The sequence below is a fragment of the Alosa alosa genome, chromosome 19 (assembly GCF_017589495.1).
Source record: "Alosa alosa isolate M-15738 ecotype Scorff River chromosome 19, AALO_Geno_1.1, whole genome shotgun sequence".
NCBI lineage: Eukaryota > Metazoa > Chordata > Actinopteri > Clupeiformes > Clupeidae > Alosa > Alosa alosa.
In genome coordinates, this window is record NC_063207.1 from 17,486,498 (window position 1) to 17,507,031 (window position 20,534).

Consider the following 20,534-nt stretch of genomic DNA (forward strand, 5'->3'; position numbering starts at 1 on the left):
TGAAGTTCCAGGATAAAATGAACTGGTTTCCCTATCTTTGTTAACCAAGCTAAGAATTCAATAGATTTCTCAAATCATTTCAGAATAGATAGCAACATATCAGTACTGTACATTATCATGGCAAACCACATTTTCAGTACTTGTATTATTTCTTATATTTTAGGCAGGTCTCTGTGGTTCCTCTATTTCAATGTGTTTTTGTGTTGAAAACAGTCATCTAGCAGGATATAGTAGAATAAATGAATGCATTTGTATGCATATATGCCTAATGGAAACAAATATAATTTTACCATTCTACACATACTGTCTATATATGTTTATATTTAGGGTATCTACTATTTACACAACACATTTTAACTCTACTTTCCTGCTAGAACATTTTAAGGAGTAGAGCCTTTGATGACGTCTCTAAACAGGATCCAGTTCTAGTTACTGTGGTCTCAGGTTTAAACCTCATGCACAATTCATCAGCATATCACATCTCACCTGTCCAACAGTCCTCCTGCTCCAAACCACTTCTTTTTGGGCGACTTTAGTTTTGTGGCCTTTGCCTTTCTTCGGTGATTGTTAAAAAAGAGCATGGAGTAAGACAATTTTTCCAGGACAACTTGAAGACTTGCAATTCGTTTCTGAGTGCGGGAACCTAGGCATCCCGAAGGAACCTCGAGCTTGGATATTTGTATGGTAAGCTGAGGCTGATTCTGTTCTTCTATGGGATCATTCATTTTGGGGTCTGAGCATCACTGATGAATTTGTAATCGTATACTTCGAGGCTGCAATGATATATTCAGAGTTTAAGATTCAATATTATAACATTAACTGAGAACAGATTCATTATTGGCTAATATAATGTGATCTCAACTCAACATGATTTTGAAGAAGTGTCAAATCGCTGACATGGTCCTGCATTTCTTAGCAAAGGTCTGCTGTTCACAGGGAATATTGTACTTTTAGTCATTTCAATACAGGAAAACTGTAACTGAATGTGAATCCTGGTTTTTTTCAAGTGACTAATTGGGGAGATGATTGAAGTTTCCCATTGCTCAAAGTGTTGGAAGTGGTTGAAGCTGGATTGAGCCTCAGGCAATTTACTTTTGTTTGGTTTGTTTTCCCTTCAGTTAAATTTATTTTAATTTATATCACCTCAAACTCATGCTGCTTTCTGGACCTATCACATTATGTCAGTGGCTGAATGTAAAATACAAACATGTAACATGTAATATTACATATACAATGATTAGACAAGGTGTTGTTGTTATTCAGGTGTAACAACCCTCAATTTTTAAGAGCACATTTTCCCCACCAGGCCTGTGAAACAGATGCACTCCTATTGATAGATGAAGGTCACCCACTTGAATTATTAAGATCCCTTTTAAGGCCAAATGATTATTGGATAAGTGTAGCAAAACACCTGAAAGTATTATTTATTTACCTTGTGTGTTATTATTGTTTTTAATGTCTCATTAGCATGTGATGTGTTACCAGAGTTTGAAAAAGTAGCACCAATTTGAATTTAAAAAATAAGAGTGTGACAAAGAACTTTGCTGAGGGCCAGCAATTTGACACCCATCAAAATATGTCATGTTAGGATGAGTGGCTTTCTAGAAATTAGATATGGTATGTGATGTCTGTCTTCAAGAGATCCTTTTCACTTAAAGATTTAATAAAGTAGTATAAAGTAACCTCTTCAACAATTTTAAACCATAAACAAAACTATAGTCTTGCTTGAGATGTTGGGATCATTTATAAAACTGGTTTGAAAGAACCATTCTATCATCAATTGCTCATTGTTCTTTGTGACTGTATTAGCTTGAATAGGTGAATGTGTGGACATATAATGCAAAAGAATGCACAGATGTATCTTGTACCTGCACATTTATGAGTTAAAGGATTTATGGCTTCATTTTAGATCTTATGCAAGACAGCATTATGACCTTTAATGATTCTGAGACTGTAATTATGCAAAATACTCTTCACCAGAGTTATAGGAGTGGACAACTCATGGTTTTAATAGAACAGTGAGTAGAACATCTTGCTTTGGTCTGAGCACTGATCTCTGTCCCACTGTCCTACCTGTGCCTCCAGAGGTGAAACCAAACTCTTGGTAGCCATGAAGAAAGGAAAGTCAAAGGCACCCAAAGACAAAGGTCAAAATCAAGGTGAGTGCCACAGAAGAGAATTAGGCCTTATATCCATACACTAGTGAATATTGGAATCCTGAGATGACATACAGACATAAGAAAAAAGTTAACCCTAGTTATCACAACAGTATTTTCAAACAGTGATATGCTCGTGACTATGGTGACATATTTTTGTACTTTGAATATGCTTTTCAATTCAGAAAATAGTGTTCAAACTCCCAAGTTTCTATATGTGATTGTCTGTCTCTGTTTTACACATTGCTGTAGTATCACTTTTCAGATTGTATAAATGTTACATCCCATTTCCTTATCTCTGTTCCCTGTGATTCCTAGATGAGCCAGCTGTCCTGGAAACAGAGGACCTGGACCGAAGGTTTGGAGGCGGCCCAGACCCTGACACCATCTCCCTGGCCTCTGTTACCGCGGTAACCACCAATGTATCCAATAAGAGGTGAGAGGAAATCCTACCGTGAACATTCAATTCTGACACTGACAAGTTAAGCATCAACTTCAGTATTCTATCTCCAACACATAAGTAGAAAATAACTTTGATTTGTACAAAATTGTGCAGGTCTAAGCCTGACATAAAGATGGAGCCTGGAGCTGGAAGGCCAATGGACTTCCAAGTAAGTTGTCAGTAACCCCAGCTAAAATGCATCACATCTCCTAGTTAGTTAAGGACTGCATGCCACACTGCTTAGATGCAGACGTTTGCAATGCCACAGTGCCCTCTGCTGGAAATACATTAAAAATAGGTCACGCAAGAGGCCTTCACCTATCAGCAGTCAGTGTAGGATCTGATAGGATTCCATGTGTACTGAAAGGGGGTCATTTCCAGTAAAGAAAATTCTCAATCAAATAAAACACTCTGTGTTTTTACAGGTGAGTGTTACGGTCATTGAGGCCAGACAACTGGTGGGCCTCAATATGGACCCAGTGGTCTGTGTGGAGATTGGAGATGACAAGAAATACACATCAATGAAGGAGTCGACCAACTGCCCATACTACAATGAGGTGACCATGACATGAACAATCTTGATATAAAGTGCTTTGATATGCAGTGTGGACTGTTTTGAAATGAAAATAAAAAAAAGTTGTCAATGTTCAGTCATTAACCATGATTATCTTTTTCCATTTCTCTTTCAGTACTTTGTATTTGACTTCCATGTCCCTCCTGACCTCATGTTTGATAAGATCCTGAAGGTTTCGGTGAGTCTTCCCGGCTATTGACTGTGTGGGTGAAATGTTATCCTGTTTACCTGTCCGTAAGACAAACATAATTTCTTCCCTCAGGTCATTCACTCTAAAAACCTACTGAGAAGTGGCACACTGGTCGGGACTTTTAAAATGGATGTGGGCACGGTATACTCACAGCCTGGTAAGACTGAGAGTGGTACACATTACTGTTGTGACCCCAAGACCCAAGTCAATCTATAAGATTACTACTAAATTAAATGGCTGTGATATATTTTCAGAGCATAACTTTTACCACAAGTGGGCCATCTTGTCTGACCCTGATGACATCACGGCTGGCTGCAAGGGCTATGTGAAGTGTGATGTTGCTGTGGTTGCAAAGGGCGATAACATCAAGACACCCCACAAGTCCACTGAAACAGACGAGGATGATATAGAGGGGTAAGGATGAGTGCAGGACTATACACATCTCTAACCAATGCCTCCAACAAAAAAACAAACAAACTGCAAATAACACAGGCTAACTTCAGGGGTACCAGTGCATGCTAATACAAAATATTAGGTTAAACAGAGAAAGAGAGGGGACTGTGATTAGATAAATTGAACTGTATGGCTGCTGGAACACTGTCTGTCTGTCTGTCTGTCTGTCTAACCACCTCTGTCAGCTACACAAACATGTAGATAACAAATACATTGTTATTTTTTCTGTCTTTTTCAGGAACCTCCTGCTGCCTGAAGGTGTACCCATGGAGAGACAGTGGGCACGCTACTATGTGAAGATCTACAGGGCCGAGGGGCTGCCTAAGATGAACACCAGCATTATGGCCAATGTGAAAAAGGCCATCATTGGAGAAAACAAAGACCTATTGGATCCATACGTTCAAGTCTTGTTTGCTGGCCAGAAGGTATAACTGTTCATTCATATCACAGAAAGAATTCTAAAAATGATGCATGTGGGATTAAAATGTCTGAAATATGGATATAATCTCATGATAATTTTATCTTGACCATTTCAGGGCAAGACCACTGTGCAGAAAAGCAACTATGAGCCAATATGGAATGAACAAATCGTCTTCACGGAAATGTTCCCCCCTCTATGCAAGAGAATGAAAGTCCAAATCCGTGACTCAGATAAAGTCAATGATGTGGCTATAGGAACACACTTCATTGACCTTAGAAACATTGCTAATGATGGTGACAAAGGTGAGAATTCTGTTGATTTACTTAAGAGCTGGGAGCAATGTCAATAAAAGACGTCAGACACTGTTGAGTTTAAATTAAACAAGAGGTTTGTAGGAACAGAATATGTTAATTATAGATCATGAGAAATAATTCTTTACTAGACCTTAAAAATGTGTGCGCATCAAGTGAATTGATGAATCTCTTGTGTGTCCAGGCTTTCTTCCCACTCTGGGCCCTGCCTGGGTGAACATGTATGGCTCCACAAGGAACTACAGCTTGATGGATGAGTACCAGGACCTGAACGAGGGCCTAGGAGAGGGGGTATCATTCAGGGCCCGTCTCCTAATCAGCCTGGCTGTAGAGATCCTAGACACAGGCTCCCCAGACGTAATGAGCAACACAGAAGTGCAGGTGGAGGGAGTGCCCAAAATTGCTGAGGTGCATCTTCTCTTCTCTCCTATCCACCTGTTTCTGAACAACTAGATACAGCAGATGGAAGACATACTATTGTCATGAGGCTGTGAAAAGTAAATTATTGAGCACCTTTACTTAACAGCAATACATGCATTATTTAAGCGAGGCTGGGAATAGCAGTCTTTTGTATGGAGGTGAATTAGATATGCACAGGTGATTTGGGAGCTCAGTGGGACGTGGAATTTATAATCCTCATTCAGAATTCTATGAGGAAAACAACATTGATACAATTGGCAATTATAGGCCCATTGCAATTAGCAAAATTATAACAACACACAGATTTGTATTACCTTAGAATATATTTGTGTAGTCTGCTCGTTTGCGATCGATAGCCTACCATCCTTTCACTGTGAAGATTGGAAACGGTGTCGTTCCAGCAGCCACAGGCATTGTGCTATACCGTATCCTGGTTGCAAACATAGGTTGCAAACTTGCGACTAGGAAACCCCGCAAAAAGCTTTGTATTCTTAACGTCGGTGTAGGCCTATCCCTAGCCCTAGCGATAGGCCTAAGCTTAGCCTTAGCGATATTTCGTTGATGCCTCGGCGCACAAACTTGCTTCTATCTGGTACAGACGCAGGCCACTGCTGTTGCTGTTTACAGGACTAATTGTTTTGCTAGTTTGCTAGCTCGCTAGTTTAAGACAAGTTAAAGCTTCTAAGGGATAATACGTATTGTTCATACAATATACACAAGTTACTTAAATAACTAAGTTGGGTAGGAAAACTGACCCTCTAACTGAATTTTCTTTCCCCCAGAATGCCACTGGAAAGGTCGAGGAATTTTTACTGTATGGGGCCTTCCTTGAAGCCACCATGATTGACAGGAAGATTGGTGATAAGCCAATCACTTTTGAGGTTACCATAGGTCAGCAGTTTCAACCTTTCTCTTTTACTCTTTAATATACTTATACATTGCCGTTCAAAAGTTTGTGGTCACTTGAAATTTCCATTCCACTCCATTATAGACAGAGATCAGTTGCATTGTTTTTTGTTGTTGTTTTTTTTTTGTGTTGTTTTCAGATTAAATTATGTGCTTACAAAAGCATTCTCCAATGTTTTCTCAGTTAGCCTTTGAAATGATATCAAAATAGTAAACAGAATGTGCCTTTGGAACATTGGATGAATAGTTGCTGATAATGGGCATCTGTATATTTATGTAGATATTGAATTAAAGATCAGCCATTTCTTTAACATTAATGATGAAAACAAGGACATTTCTAGTAAGTAACTCTTGAACGGTAGTGTGGTCGAAGACATACTCACAAAATCTTAATTTAATCAGGTAACTATGGGAACGAGATAGATGGGATGATAAAGCCCAAGTCACGGAGGAAGAAGAAAGGAGGGGATAGTGATGAAGAGGAGACTGACTTGATCCAGGGCTCCAGTGATGAAGAGATGGAGGATGAAGGAGACTTAGTGTCTGTAGCATCCACCCCACCCATGAAACCCCTCATCACAGATAGGTACGGTCAATCATCAAGATGAGAGGCCGGTAAAGACAGAACTTTTATACATTAAATAGAAATGTTATCCACTGATACACAACACTGACATATTTTATGGTTTATGTTTAGAAACTACTTCCATCTGCCTTACTTTGAGAGGAAGCCCTGCATCTATATTAGAAACTGGTGGCAAGATCAGAAGAGACGCCTATACAACTCCAACATCATAGACAACATAGCAGATAAACTGGTCAGTTATTTGCCAGAAACCCATTCTTGCTTTATTGAACTTGTAGAAAGGTTGAAAACTACATAAGTAGCGCACCACATGATAATGGATTATTTTGTTTTGATTTAACAGGAAGAGGGGCTGAATGATGTGCAGGAGGTCATAAAGACAGAGAAGGCCTACCCGGAACGCAGACTGAGAGGAGTCCTGGAGGAGCTCAGCAACGGCTGCAGGTTCAGACAAACCTAACTGTTTCTGTGCACTCTGCATCCAAAGCAGATGCCACCAAGCTCTCACTGACTGACTGCTCTTTTCAATAATGAACAATGTGATTTACTACCGTCAAGCACACTGTTAGTTGTTAAAAGCAATACTTGGCATCTCCACATTATTGCTGACATATCCTTATCCCACTTTCCCATTCTCCCAATTTAGTCAGTTCCTTAACCTGGCGAATAAGGACCAAAACCAGACAGGAAAGACCAAGCTGGATCGGGAGCGACTGAAGTTCTGTATGAGGGAGTTGGTAAGAGCCCTTAAGTAGTTTATAAGATATATGAGTCCTCTGTCTACGCTATCAGATGGTACACACATAAATTAAGTACGCTGATTGCAGTCAGTGCCTAACAAGCTGTCTGTCTCTCTCTTTGATGTCACATCACAGGAAACCTTGGGTCAGCAGGCCAAGACCATTCGCTCACAGGTGAAGAAGAACACAGTAAAAGACAAGATAAAACTGGTGCAGAATTTCTTGCAAAAGCTTCGCTTCCTGGCAGTAGAGGTAAATTTCCTTAATTAGGAAGTATGCAACTTTCCACTTTCTGAAACATTATTTTACATTTACATTTGTTAATTTAGCAGACACTGTTGTCCAAAGTGATTTACATATGTCAACTTTATAACAAGGGATTACATTGTTCCTGAATATGGGGTTAAGTGTTTTGCTCAAGGGCACAACGGTGGAATCCGGGAATTGAACCCACAACTTTCAGCTCCTAAACCACTACACTACCACCGCCCCAATTTTCTAAAGAACTAGTATGGATGGGTATCAACTTCAAATGAATTTGGCCTATCTTCCAAAAAGCCTATATTTTAAAACTACTTTGGATTAAGTAATTGTACTTCCTTATCACCTACTAAATCACATAGTTAGTATATTATTTATATTTATATATATTTATATTTCCATCTCTTCTATACTGGTCATTGACTTCCATTGCTGTCAAAAATAAATTAAAATTAACTGGTGTTTAAACTTCTGCATGATATATTCTTAGCCACAACACAGCGTCCCAGACATTTTTATCTGGATGCTGAGTAACAACAAGCGCATTGCCTACGCCCGAGTTCCTTCCAAAGACATCCTTTACTCTCCAGTGGAGGAAGAGAAAGGGAAAGACTGCGCCAAAGTCAAGACCATTTTCCTCAAGGTATGCATCAGGATTTGGGACTTTAGTTTTATCCTCATGTTCCCCCAGGTCATATACCAGTAAACATTTAACTATCAAGACAACTATATACTACTAACTTACCTGCCACTAATCTCTAGATTCTGGACTCATAATGACAAAAATATCTCTTTCTTACTATCCTGCTCCAGCTGCCCGGTAAGAAGAGCTTTGGGCCAGCAGGCTGGACGGTGCAGGCCAAGACTGAGATGTACCTGTGGCTGGGCCTGAGCCGGCAGCGTAGGGATTTCCTGAGCGGTTTGCCCAATGGCTTTGAGGAGGCCAAGGTCTCCACGGGACCTGGCATGCAGACTGCCCCACCCATCAGTCTTATCTATACCAGTAAGCATCCAGAACCACACCATCCAATGCAACAGAATACCTACAATATTTTATACTTATTCACAACCTGAGCAGACCTACATCAGAACCGTGTTCACTCATACTCAGCTTTCGTTAATGTAATAATACCTTCAAGGGATGAAGGTTAGGGATAACACTTCACAATTGCAGAGGTACACTACCTGTAACAGGGATACAACCACCACCACCACTTGGAGTGGAATTAGAAATAGACATGCTGTTCATAAAACCAAAATCACGGCTTGAAATGACCCAGATCTATACATTTTCTCCCCCCAGTGAAGCAGGTCTTCCAGCTGAGGGTGCACATGTACCAAGCACGCAGCCTGTTTGCTGCAGACAGCTCCGGTCTTTCTGACCCCTTTGCCAGGGTATTCTTCTCCACACACAGCCAAGTCACAGAGGTAAGTCATACACTCTTCCTAGAAACACACATTAAGGGGAATAAAAATGCCTACTTGCCTACAAATGGAACATCCTCAGGACATAAGCTTCACACTGAATGATCTGTGATCAGTGCTGATTATGTAATTGCTCTGCTGTAGGTCCTGAATGAGACTCTCTGTCCAACTTGGGACCAGCTGCTGGTGTTTGATAATGTGGAGCTCTACGGGGAAGCTTGTGAGCTGAGAGACGATCCACCAATCATTGTCATAGAGATCTATGATCAGGATGCTGTGGTATGTTGACATGTTAACACTCGCGCTTGCACAGTATCATTTTAGTATATCTTAATCACATTGTTAGTGCCTTGTTTCTTGCATGCATCTGTTGGTGTTTGTGTAATATAAGCTCTGGGGCGCGTTTCCCAAAACCATAGTTGCTAACCTGTTAGCAACTTTGTTGGTTGGCAATGGGAAACCAACTATGGTTAGCAACTATGGTTTTGGGGAACGCGCCCCTGAATGATATTGTGGTTGAATAGGGCAAGGCAGAGTTCATGGGAAGGACATTTGCTAAGCCCATCACCAAGATGTCAGATGAGTATTATGGCCCCCCACGCTTCCCTCCCCAACTGGAGTACTACCAGATCTATAGAGGAAACTGCACTGCTGGTGAAATGCTGGCAGCCTTTGAACTCCTACAGGTAATGCTAATAGGACACACACACATGCTCATAGACACAAACAAAAACTCACAAATTTGTATTGATTAGCAATAGAAATTCAAAATAGCTGACTGCTGGTGTGTCTCTTGTAGATTGGTGCTGGTGGAAAGGCGGAGTTGCCTCCTATTGATGGGCCTACTGAGTTGGACCGTGGGCCCATCCTCCCCGTACCTATGGGCATACGCCCTGTCCTCAGCAAGTACCGCATCGAGGTGAGGGGCTAAAGTGGTCACCTGACTGAAGATAATTCAATAATTAATTCCAAGTTTATGTATCTGTGTCATCGCATATTATTATATGCACATACTACAAGCTAAATTGTCACATACCACAGCCAAATTAGAAACTTTCTGGTATAGAAACTCTATGGTGATGAATATTCAGTTTTCCATGGATTTGCTCCTTCTTGTACACTGTTATATTAACCGTCCTCCTTCTTGGCTACAGGTGCTGTTCTGGGGCCTACGGGACCTGAAGCGGGTGAATTTGGCCCAGGTGGACAGACCAAGAGTGGACATTGAGTGTGCTGGAAAGGGGGTGCAATCTGCCCTTATCCAGAACTACAAGAAGAACCCGAACTTTAGCACCCTTGTCAAGTGGTTTGAAGTGGTAAGCTGTTAAAATGTAGCACTACACAAGACATTCATAGTAGTACAGTGAATAGGTATTTTTGTCACAATATTGGAAAGTCAGAAGAGCATGCAGCATTAATTTGCCACACAGCTCTTACCCACTTGAAAAAGAAAGACAAAGCGTGTTTACAAATACAGGTCTCAAAAGTAGTTATTGTTGTGTCTGAGTGACTTTTTTTTGACATACCAGTGTAACATTCCTGTTTAGTTGTGGCATTCAGAGAACTGTAAACAAATTACAGTGGGTGGCTCATTTCACAAAATTCATTCATGCAAAAAAGTGAAATCGAGGGAAATAGAAATACGGTACGGTTGTGTGTGATCCATTTAGTAATATTGACAAGACTTTGAGGAGGTTTTGTTCAATTCTGTAATTCTAATTGAATAGGATGTACATACAGTAGGGTTGAGGAAATAGAGAGAAGAGTTGTGATTGCACATGGCTGAGTTGGAAGGACCGTAGACATGCGAACAGAGGCATTGTAGACGGGTGGCTACTGTATTTCAGCTTGCCTGCTGACCACAGCCCCTCACTGAGCCTCTACTCCACAGGACCTGCCCGAGAATGAGCTTCTGCACCCTCCGCTCAACATCCGCGTCGTGGACTGCCGTGCCTTCGGCCGCTACACGCTGGTGGGCTCCCAGGCTGTCTCGTCGCTCCGCAAGTTCATCTATCGTGCCACAGACAAGCACGCCAACAACTACTCTACTAATGGTACACCCTGCCCCGCAGAGAGAGTGCTTCAGTATATTGGACACTACGGTGTCCTTATCTGTACTATTTTATAATTTAATGAAGAAGGAATTGATATGATTAAGGCCATGATATGAGTTTGGGTGATATTTTGAAGTAGGCAATATCAGAGGAAATGATGCTCAGATTTTGTAATGTAAGGGCAGAATACTGAGACTCAGGATATTAATCTTCCAGATGAGATTATCTGTAACGCGGAGCCAGAGCCTCCAGTGAAGAAGATGGAGACAGTGGTCAAACTCGACTGTGTAAGTTTCTTCCAGTGTGAAACACTCCAAACACCCACTGTCTCATATGTTTGACTCACTATACAACCAGATAGTTTGCATTTCATTCTGTTTACTCTCTTTTATTAGGGGTCTGATGCAGTGGTCAAGGTTGATATGGTAAGACCTTAACACTTAACATTCTGTTGTTGAGTTGTATTTGGTGTTATGGAAGGTTTTATTGGTACTGAGGTGTAATTTGAGCCACTCTGAAGAAATAGAAATGCTGAAAAAAATGTTAAAAAGGAAAGATGGTTTGAAGGATGGTTTTGTTCTTTTCCTTTACAGCCAGATGATGACAAGAAGGGCAAGAAGAAGAAGAATAAGGGAGGAGAGGTGGAGGAGGAGGAGGTGGACGAGAGCATGCTGGACTGGTGGTCCAAGTACTTCGCCTCCATTGAGACACTGAAGGAGGTGAGGGTGCTGGGTCACAACAATAATTCTCACTGTTTCACCTGAAACCTCATATGTGGAATTAAGTGAACAAACTCCAGACCTTACATGACTTCCACATTAAAGTACATGACATTTGAGTTCTCTGCCCCCCTCCTCTCTGTCTCTCTCTCTCCCCCCCTCTCTTTGTCTCTCCCTGTCTCTCTCTCCGTCCCTGTGTCTTTGGGTGTGCTATCAGATATTAAAGGCCCAGGAGGCTGCTCTGGCGGAAGCTGAGCGTGACGAGGATGCAGATCCACCACCTGAGGGGGGAGGTAACATCACTTACCACGGGACACATTACACTGCAGAGTCTCATGGCCACTCCAAGCATGGCACCATTTAGTAAATTCAGCTTGCATTTTAATAGTAGTCGCATTCTATTATAAATATTCTGCTTTAGGGTGCAATGGATAATGATACAACTACAAAAATATAATAAATATAACTAACATAATATAAACTAAACAGCTTTAATAAAAATGACATTAAATGAGCTTGGACCCACATATGATGTATTCATTTTTGAACCATGTTAGCTGTTAGCCTGAGCTCTGAAAAGTCTAAGCTGTTTGCATTTTAACTCCACATTTAAGCATTTTGAGATGTCTTACTCAGACAGCAAACATGTCTATCATTAAGCTGTACCTCAGGTGTCACATTGACCTAAGAGTGAGATTCTTTTAAGATGCAATGACCCAAGGAACCTCTAGCCTAACTCTGAAAGCAGAAACTTGATTCAAATGAAAGTCAATTTATTTGCAGATGCCCTCCCATTACTGCTCTTACCCAAGTCTTTGCATGCTCCCCTCTTTAAGCATCAGCAAATATGTTCCCAATAAAATCTCAGCAGGAGTGACTAAATTGACTTTGTAATAAGTGACTTTGAGCAGCCATTTCCCTCTCCTTGTAGCAGTAGTGCTTCCAGAGTATCCCAACTTCTCTCCTAAATCCCATTACTGCATAGAGCGGTAAAATGTAAAAAAGACATGAATGGGGCAATAAACACATAAAAACATAGAGGCCTCTGTTTTACCTCATCTAATTGTGTTCCAATCTTGATGTGCAAAACAGAGGCTCTGGCCCTCCACTCCCACTGGCATGACACACAAGCACATGCCTGCCATGAAAGTTGTCAAAGGAAAGTCTGGTGTAATAAATGAAAGTAAATAAGTTAAATAAAATAACTGAAAAGTATTAACAATGAACTAATTAGATTAAAATATATAACTCCACATAACAACAACATGTAAAATAACTAAATAACTATTAATTACATAAAAAGTCATTCAATATTTATTTTAAATAGACATTAATAAACATTAGTAACAACTTTAGCTTTTAAACATGCTGTATGAGAACAAACAACGTGGAGTATAAGGGATTACCTACAGCATAATAACTAATTACTGAGACCCCTAGTTGTAGAATCCAAAGGGGAATACTTAAAGAAAAGTACATCGCTTGGCAACTTTCATGAAGAGTTCATGTCTGGAGTGCTGTGCCTCCTCCTCCCCTCCCTACCCCCCCCTGCCTCACCCCTGCTCAGAAATCAACCCTGACGACTCTCCTGTAAAAGGAAAGAAGAAAGGGAAGAAAAAGAAGGCGGCAGCAGCAGCGGCGGCGGCGGCGGCGGCAGCTTTGGACGGGCCGGCGGAGAGGAAGAGACCCAGGATCGACGAGCTGAAGGTGACGGATGCAGAGACTCTTTCAAAAGCTGGCCTGCAACATACCTACCTCCCTACAGAGAGGCTTAATCACCAGTCACCAGTCTGTTTCTTTTCCCCCCACAGAACATGTCTACTTTGAATGTGCAGCACTATTTTAAATGAAGAGCCAAGTGGACAAATACACTTATTTAACAGAATTGGATAGCATACTGTACATTATTTGACTTTGGTTTCTTCTATTCAGCTCATGTGTTGAAACTCTTCTGTATGTATTTCTGTCTCCTTTCATCTCCTCTCACCCTGCTTATGGTCTGACCTCCTCAGGTGTACAACAGGGAGTTAGACCATGAGTTTGACGGCTTTGAGGACTGGCTCCACTCGTTCAACCTGTACAGAGGGAAGGGCGGTGATGATGATGACCAAAACATGCCTGATGAGGACAGACTTGTTGGCAAATTTAAAGTAAAAACAAAAGCTATGGCTAGACGTGAGATCAATGAACAGTAAGAGAGCTTGGTTTAGTTAAATTGTCATTTTTGTTCTGTGACAGGGCTCCTTGTGTATATACAAAGTCCCGGTGTCAGATGAGATGTCCAGAGAGGTTGGCTATGATTCAAACATGGGCATGTTCCAGAACATTCCTCAGAACAACCCCATAAACATTTTAGTTCGAGTGTATGTCGTCAGGGTAGGTACAGCAAAGTCAAACAGCAGCATACTGCATACAAATGTCAATACATTTGTTTATGATTCTCATCCCATCTTTCTTTAGATCACCAATTTTCCTATTTGTATTTTTTCCTTTGAAATATGCCTTGTCCATGGTTGAGGTTTGTTTGTAATTTCCCCTTCCTTCCATGTCCTGTCTTTCAGGCTACAGATTTGCATCCAGCTGACATTAATGGGAAGGCAGATCCTTATATAGCTATCAAGCTGGGAAAAACTGAAATCAAAGACAAAGAGAATTACATCTCCAAACAGCTGAACCCTGTGTTTGGAAAGTAAGTCCTAGGCTACCACAAACCTACAGAAAAGACTCTCCTGACTCACCGCCCATTTCCAGTGACCACTGATGTAAAGACTATAAACTATGGACCCTTTCAAGAGAGTTCCATTATCAGCATCATAGTTGGCCCCACAAGACTTCCTTTTTAACATTCCATATGTTATCTTAATGTAGAGGAAGTAGATTGGGGCCCAAATAGAATGTTCAAGCATTGTTTTTGTTTACCTTGTTGAAAGGGTCTATACACAAAAAACACACTAGAACAGACTTGATGTTCTTCCCTTAGGTCCTTTGACATAGAGGCCACGTTCCCAATGGACTCCTCCTTGACAGTCTCAATCTATGACTGGGATCTAGTCGGCACTGACGACCTCATCGGCGAGACAAAAATCGACCTGGAGAACCGCTACTACAGCAAACACAGAGCAACATGTGGCATTGCCTCAACATACTCCCTGTGAGTTCTCAGTTACTTAAATCAACACCACATAGTGTAGTTCTTTGGGGGTACATTGAACAATGACAAGATGTATAAATACCAGTTCTTACACTGTGTTGCATTGTTGATCTGGTGAATGAGTGTTTGTGGATCTGATTTGCTGCACACTGATGTGTTTGCTACAGATATGGTTACAATGTGTGGAGAGACCCGATGAAGCCCACTCAGATCCTGAGTAAACTCTGCAAGGACGGCAAGGTGGATGGGCCCCACTTTGGCCCCGGGGGAAGGGTGAAGGTGGCCAATCGTGTTTACTTTGGACCAACGGAAATAGAGGATGAAAACGGTGTGTTGATGTAAACACATCAGGGACAAAGTTTATATGCAGAACATAGTTTTTCTGAACTGACTAAAGCTCAGGAATGACTGAGAACTAAATGGTTAATTTTTTGAACATGCCTGAGCTAACTGGTATCAAAAGCCCTGCTAAAAACATGCAATAGCAATAGCCGTAGAAAACAATTGTATGATCAGTGGTATATGGTTCACATAGAAATATTGATTAAAAGTATTAAAAGGTCCTCTCTGAATTCACTGAATACTCACTGTTGGACAGGTCTGAAGAAGCAGAGTGAAGAGCACCTGGCCCTGACCGTGCTGAAACACTGGGAGGACATGCCACGAGTCGGATGCAAGCTCGTCCCCGAGCACGTGGAGACGCGCCCGCTGCTCAACCCAGACAAGCCCGGCATTGAGCAGGTAACCAGGGCTACCTATGGACTGCTCATGTAAACATGGGCTGCTGGGTTTAGGTCTGCAGTTTGACCCTGTTCCCAAATGGACTATTAGTATGGATTTAGATAGATAGATAGATAGATAGATAGATAGATAGATAGATACTTTATTGATCCCCAGGGGAAATTCAAGAAGACACGGAGCTACTGAGTAGGCTGCCACTCTTGTCGGCGCCGGAACCGGAACAGGAACATGATTTAAGGCTTTATGTAGAGATAGCATATAGCGGAATGGAGAATTTAAATTTGACTAATATGGATGAGTGTCTGTGTCCCATAGGGCAGGATTGAGATGTGGGTGGACATGTATCCCAAGGATATGGCAGCACCTGGTCCAGCCCTTGATATTTCTCCACGAAAACCAAAGAAGTAAGATACCAACTTGATGATTCTGAATCCCTGATTGATTGATCAATTGATTGAGATCAATTCTGTATACCGGTATAATGACTACCTGCAAAATGTATATCAAAAAGCAAAAGTATACATAAGTACATCTATACATGTAAGGTGTACCTGTTCTGCTGAAGATGATGTGTGCCCCCCCTACAGGTTTGAGTTGAGGGTGATCATCTGGAACACAGATGAAGTTGTTTTGGAAGATGACGACATCTTCACAGGGGAGAAGTCCAGTGACATTTTTGTCAGGGGGTAAAAAGAAATTTGGATATTTGATATTAACTTACTTAACGTAACTTAACTTAACTCTGTATGAGTGTTATGCCTTTTTTAGGTGTTTTATGAATGGTAAACAGAACATGTACTGTATGAGGAAAGCTGATGGTCGATTATTAAGTGCTGGTGTTAACTTACTCTGTGCCAGTTGGCTCAAAGGGCAGCAGGAGGACAAGCAGGACACTGATGTGCATTACCACTCACTGACCGGTGAGGGCAATTTCAACTGGCGGTTTGTCTACCCCTTCGATTACCTGATGGCAGAGGAGAAGATTGTAATCTCCAAGAAGGAGTCCATGTTTGCATGGGATGAAACAGAGTACAAGATCCCACCCCGGCTCAACATTCAAGTGTGGGACGCTGATCACTTCTCCGCAGATGACTTCTTGGGTGTGGAGATTCATTTTTTTCCATCATGTGTTCACCACTTTGGATTTTACTGTTTATCTGTCTGAATATTCTCACTGAGTGAGATGAAATTGATGAAACACTTACTACAGTATTATGAGTCTCATAATAAGCTTATAATGACCTTATAATTGTGGTCTTCTGTCCTTGGTGGTTCATGTGTTGTTTTGTGGTATGCTAGTTGTTGCCACTGAATTCCTAATATTCCCTTAGCTGTGATGGGCATTACGCACAAAGCGAATGCCCACACAACAAATCAACAGACAATAGCAATAACAGGCTGACCTCCCTTACTCCCTTAATTAATGAGCATTAAAATCATAAGAGTGAAACTAAACCTTAATAGGTCATGAGACTTCATAACCTGTCTTCTTAGTTTTATTACTGTGAGATATATGTTGATTTTCATACACAGGGGCAATTGAGCTGGACCTCAACCGATTTGTTCGTGGGGCCAAAACAGCAAAACAATGCAGCCTTGACATGGTTGAGAATGAGCAGGACATGCCAATGGTGTCCATCTTCAAGCAGAAGAGAATCAAGGGCTGGTGGCCATTTTTGGCCCGAGATGAGAATGATGAGCTAGAGATCACGGTATGTGACACTTTAGCTTTATCACTCTTACACACACTAACACAGAACTAAAACATGAGGAAGCAAATCACCATCATAGCAGCCAAAACTACATCTACATAGCATGGCTTTCCCTACCAGTAGTATGTAAGTTTGAAGGGCTCTTTTTCTGTGGCTCTATAGTGAGTGTCTGAATTTCTGGGAAATAATTTGACTGAAGCATATGGTGATGGGAAGAATTTAAAGAGAGTTATATTGGGTGTGCACATAAGGAGAGCCTGTGTTCTGTCCCTCAGGGGAAAGTGGAGGCTGAACTGCACCTGGTCACTGGGGAGGAGGCGGAGAAGAGTCCAGTTGGAGAGGGACGCAATGAGCCAGAGCCGCTGGAGAAACCAAAGTAAGCCCAATCAGGGTCCACTGTCCACCTCACTCTCACAAGGACCAGTCTTCACACCCAGCAGGTCCTCACTCACCAGGTCCACACACCTCATGATAACCCATACCACCTCTCCTTTCCTTAATGAACCCACAGGAAGCAGGGAATTTCTTTCTTCAAATATGGTTTTCTCTGAGCTAGATGTCATCTGCTCAATTTATTGGAACCACAGAAGCGTTTTCTTTTATACATCAGGCCCAGGTTTCAAACTGTGCCTCTCCGACGTTGGTAGAGCTATAATTAAGCAACAGATCGAATTGGGTTACACTACACCCTAAAATGGATTCCTCCCTGCATCATGGAATATTATTAGTCAATTTTGGCAAATGACAATTTTGCGTTCATGGTCCGGATTTTGCAAACATTCACCTTATTTTTATGGTAAGTAGCTGTTACAGGCTCTTGTACTGCATGTATAGGCTTGTACAGTAGTCTTGAATCAAATTATGCTATTAGTCTTATTTTAAATATCAGGCATTCTTTGGAATTGGGACCGGCATCACTTTAAATATCACCAAGTTTCCTTGTACATCCACAAAGCCTCTTAATTAATTTACTGAATTCTGATTAATTCAGCCAACCTCTGCTTGGGACTGCCAGAGGTCTGTCTCTTGCAGCCACCTGCATACATGGCACCTGCTGTACCAATATGAACAGCCTGTTATAATCAGGTTTAACCTAATAGTGGGTGCTTTCACTCAAGGCAGCTTGCACAGAACTATTTACATACATTTTTCAACATTATGCCTTGCCAAAACATACACTCTTAAAAAGAATGTGTTGAAAACAACACAACTTGCATTTTTTTTAACAACTTGCTTTTTTTCACATCTCTGTGTCCAGACAGGAACAACACAGTTTGTGTTGTTTTCAACACATTCATTTTAAAAGTGTATGAACCCATGACCATGAATGACTGATGAACTGTAGATCAAGTGCATTGTACATCTACCTGTTGAATCTACAGCACGTTCAGCATGTGAATGATCCAACTAGTGCCTCTAGAGGCCAGTTACTTGAACTTGTAGTTGACAAAAGTAGTAATTTAGTAATTCCAAATTCTAATACCATATAAAACCTGTATTATAACATCCACATGATAAGGATCCTTTCTGACTGACTGTGTCTCTGCTTCACCAGTCGTCCAGACACCGCTATGTTGTGGTTCCTCACACCGCTGAAGGCCATCCGCCACCTGGTCTGTACCCAGTACAAGTGGCTCGTCATCAAGATTGTGGTGGCGCTGCTGGTGTTGGCCATGCTAGGCCTCTTCCTCTACAGCATGCCGGGCTACATGGTGAAGAAGCTGCTGGGAGCTTAAGGACGAGACAGGGAGAGATGCAGAGCATGAGATGAGAAGGAAAGAGAGAGGGCAACTGTCCCATAGTCATACCACCTGTTTTTAATATGATCTCATATATATGAAAACATAATGTAGAGAAATCATGTCAGCAAAGTCAACTTTAACCTCGCTTATTATAAAAAATACACATTTTGATAGGAACTTTTCAACACTCTTTTACATCTAACTTCTATGACTATTTAAACAAATATGTTTTAAGATTTAACTAAGATTACTAAGAAAGATGAACAGTTTACTGAAACAACCTGCCACTCTCTAAAGCCCACACTAAAAAAAGATCTAAATTAAAACAGTTTCCGTTCTTCTTCTTTCAGCAACGAAATTGCCTGCACTTAAAATACATTAGATTTAGATTAGATTTCAAGCTTGCCTATAGATTGAACTGTGATTGTGTATTATTTGTATTTATTGATATTTCCCACCTTTTCTCAGAATCAATAAAAGTGTCCGTAATGGTGTCTTTACTGCACAGTGTGCAGTAAATGTGTGCTTTAATTCTGATAATGGGAAAATAAATTAAGAAATAAAAAACGTTATCTGTTTCAACATCATACAGAAATAACCCTTGCTTCATAAGACTAAGGCTAATGCTTAACTGTCAATTTTACTTCAAATCTAACATCAACTTACAATTCTTGTTGCCTAACCTCTCCTACTAACTCAAACCTAAACCTGACCCTTAATCTTAACCCCAGACTTTAACCTGATCTTAAACCCTCAACTACAAACACTTCTGAGTCTGTTCAGTACTCAATGTAATTCTGTCTTTACAAATGACTATGTTCCTTTAACCCCAACACCTCGCTTTACTTTCAGTTCAATGCATTGCCATTTTCTTTCCATTGAATCTTAACAAAAGACACTTTTCTAAAAGCACTTTTTTCCGCAAACTGGAACTCTTAGGCCCAAGGGATGCCTCTAGTGACCATCATGAGGACAAAACACTCTAGTAGAGGACGAAACCATCAACAGTCTGGCTCAAGTGAAAGCCAATCCTACTCTAGTTGACACAAGAGAGTAGTGCTGTTGGTGGAAGACTAGAACAATCTATTGAGAGCAAGTTGTAGACAATAAGAGGGTAGATGCCAAGTAGGATAAACAGGCTATCCGGTAACAAATGAGGGGCAAGATGTCCATAAAGACAGGCAGGTTCTGAAGTAACGTCCAGAGCTGAGAAGGTGAGTGATTGGCCTAACCCATGAGAGTGTAGCAGTGCAACAGCTACTGTATAGTAGGGCTCTAGAATCAAGTGTCTGGAGATATTTTGAAGCTATGACTCTTAGACAAGGTAGGTGAGAATAACATCATTGCAAGGTGTATGGGAGTGTGATTGAACTGGATCAGAGTATTAAAGCAGTGCTGATAGGGACAACTGGACTAGGGAGACGCTGTTGGTCTGATAGAAAGCACAGGCTTGACGTCATGCGTAGTCTGTCGGATAGTTGTCCTCAACCATAGATAAGACCAATCTGCACATCTTCTTGTGGCTCAACT

General features: G+C 41.1%; 1 protein-coding gene across 1 annotated transcript; it reads left to right on the forward strand.

Moving 5' to 3' along the window:
• Positions 1–595: 595 nt before the first annotated feature.
• On the forward strand, positions 596–19,490 carry LOC125284696 (otoferlin-like). The gene is made up of 42 exons (XM_048228779.1): positions 596–684; positions 2,086–2,159; positions 2,475–2,592; positions 2,713–2,767; positions 3,024–3,155; positions 3,288–3,350; positions 3,435–3,519; positions 3,617–3,776; positions 4,054–4,240; positions 4,352–4,538; positions 4,732–4,955; positions 5,750–5,858; positions 6,276–6,459; positions 6,571–6,691; positions 6,803–6,903; positions 7,106–7,196; positions 7,335–7,451; positions 7,951–8,103; positions 8,274–8,463; positions 8,764–8,888; positions 9,030–9,164; positions 9,410–9,571; positions 9,685–9,804; positions 10,040–10,201; positions 10,777–10,939; positions 11,156–11,226; positions 11,335–11,364; positions 11,533–11,658; positions 11,876–11,951; positions 13,226–13,365; positions 13,671–13,808; positions 13,897–14,034; positions 14,220–14,347; positions 14,639–14,809; positions 14,977–15,137; positions 15,408–15,550; positions 15,866–15,954; positions 16,138–16,236; positions 16,409–16,650; positions 17,084–17,262; positions 17,538–17,638; positions 18,818–19,490. The coding sequence occupies exons 2-42, from the start codon at positions 2,111–2,113 to the stop codon at positions 18,996–18,998; spliced, it is 5,406 nt and encodes a 1,801-aa protein (XP_048084736.1). The 5' UTR covers positions 596–684; positions 2,086–2,110; the 3' UTR covers positions 18,999–19,490.
• Positions 19,491–20,534: the final 1,044 nt, after the last annotated feature.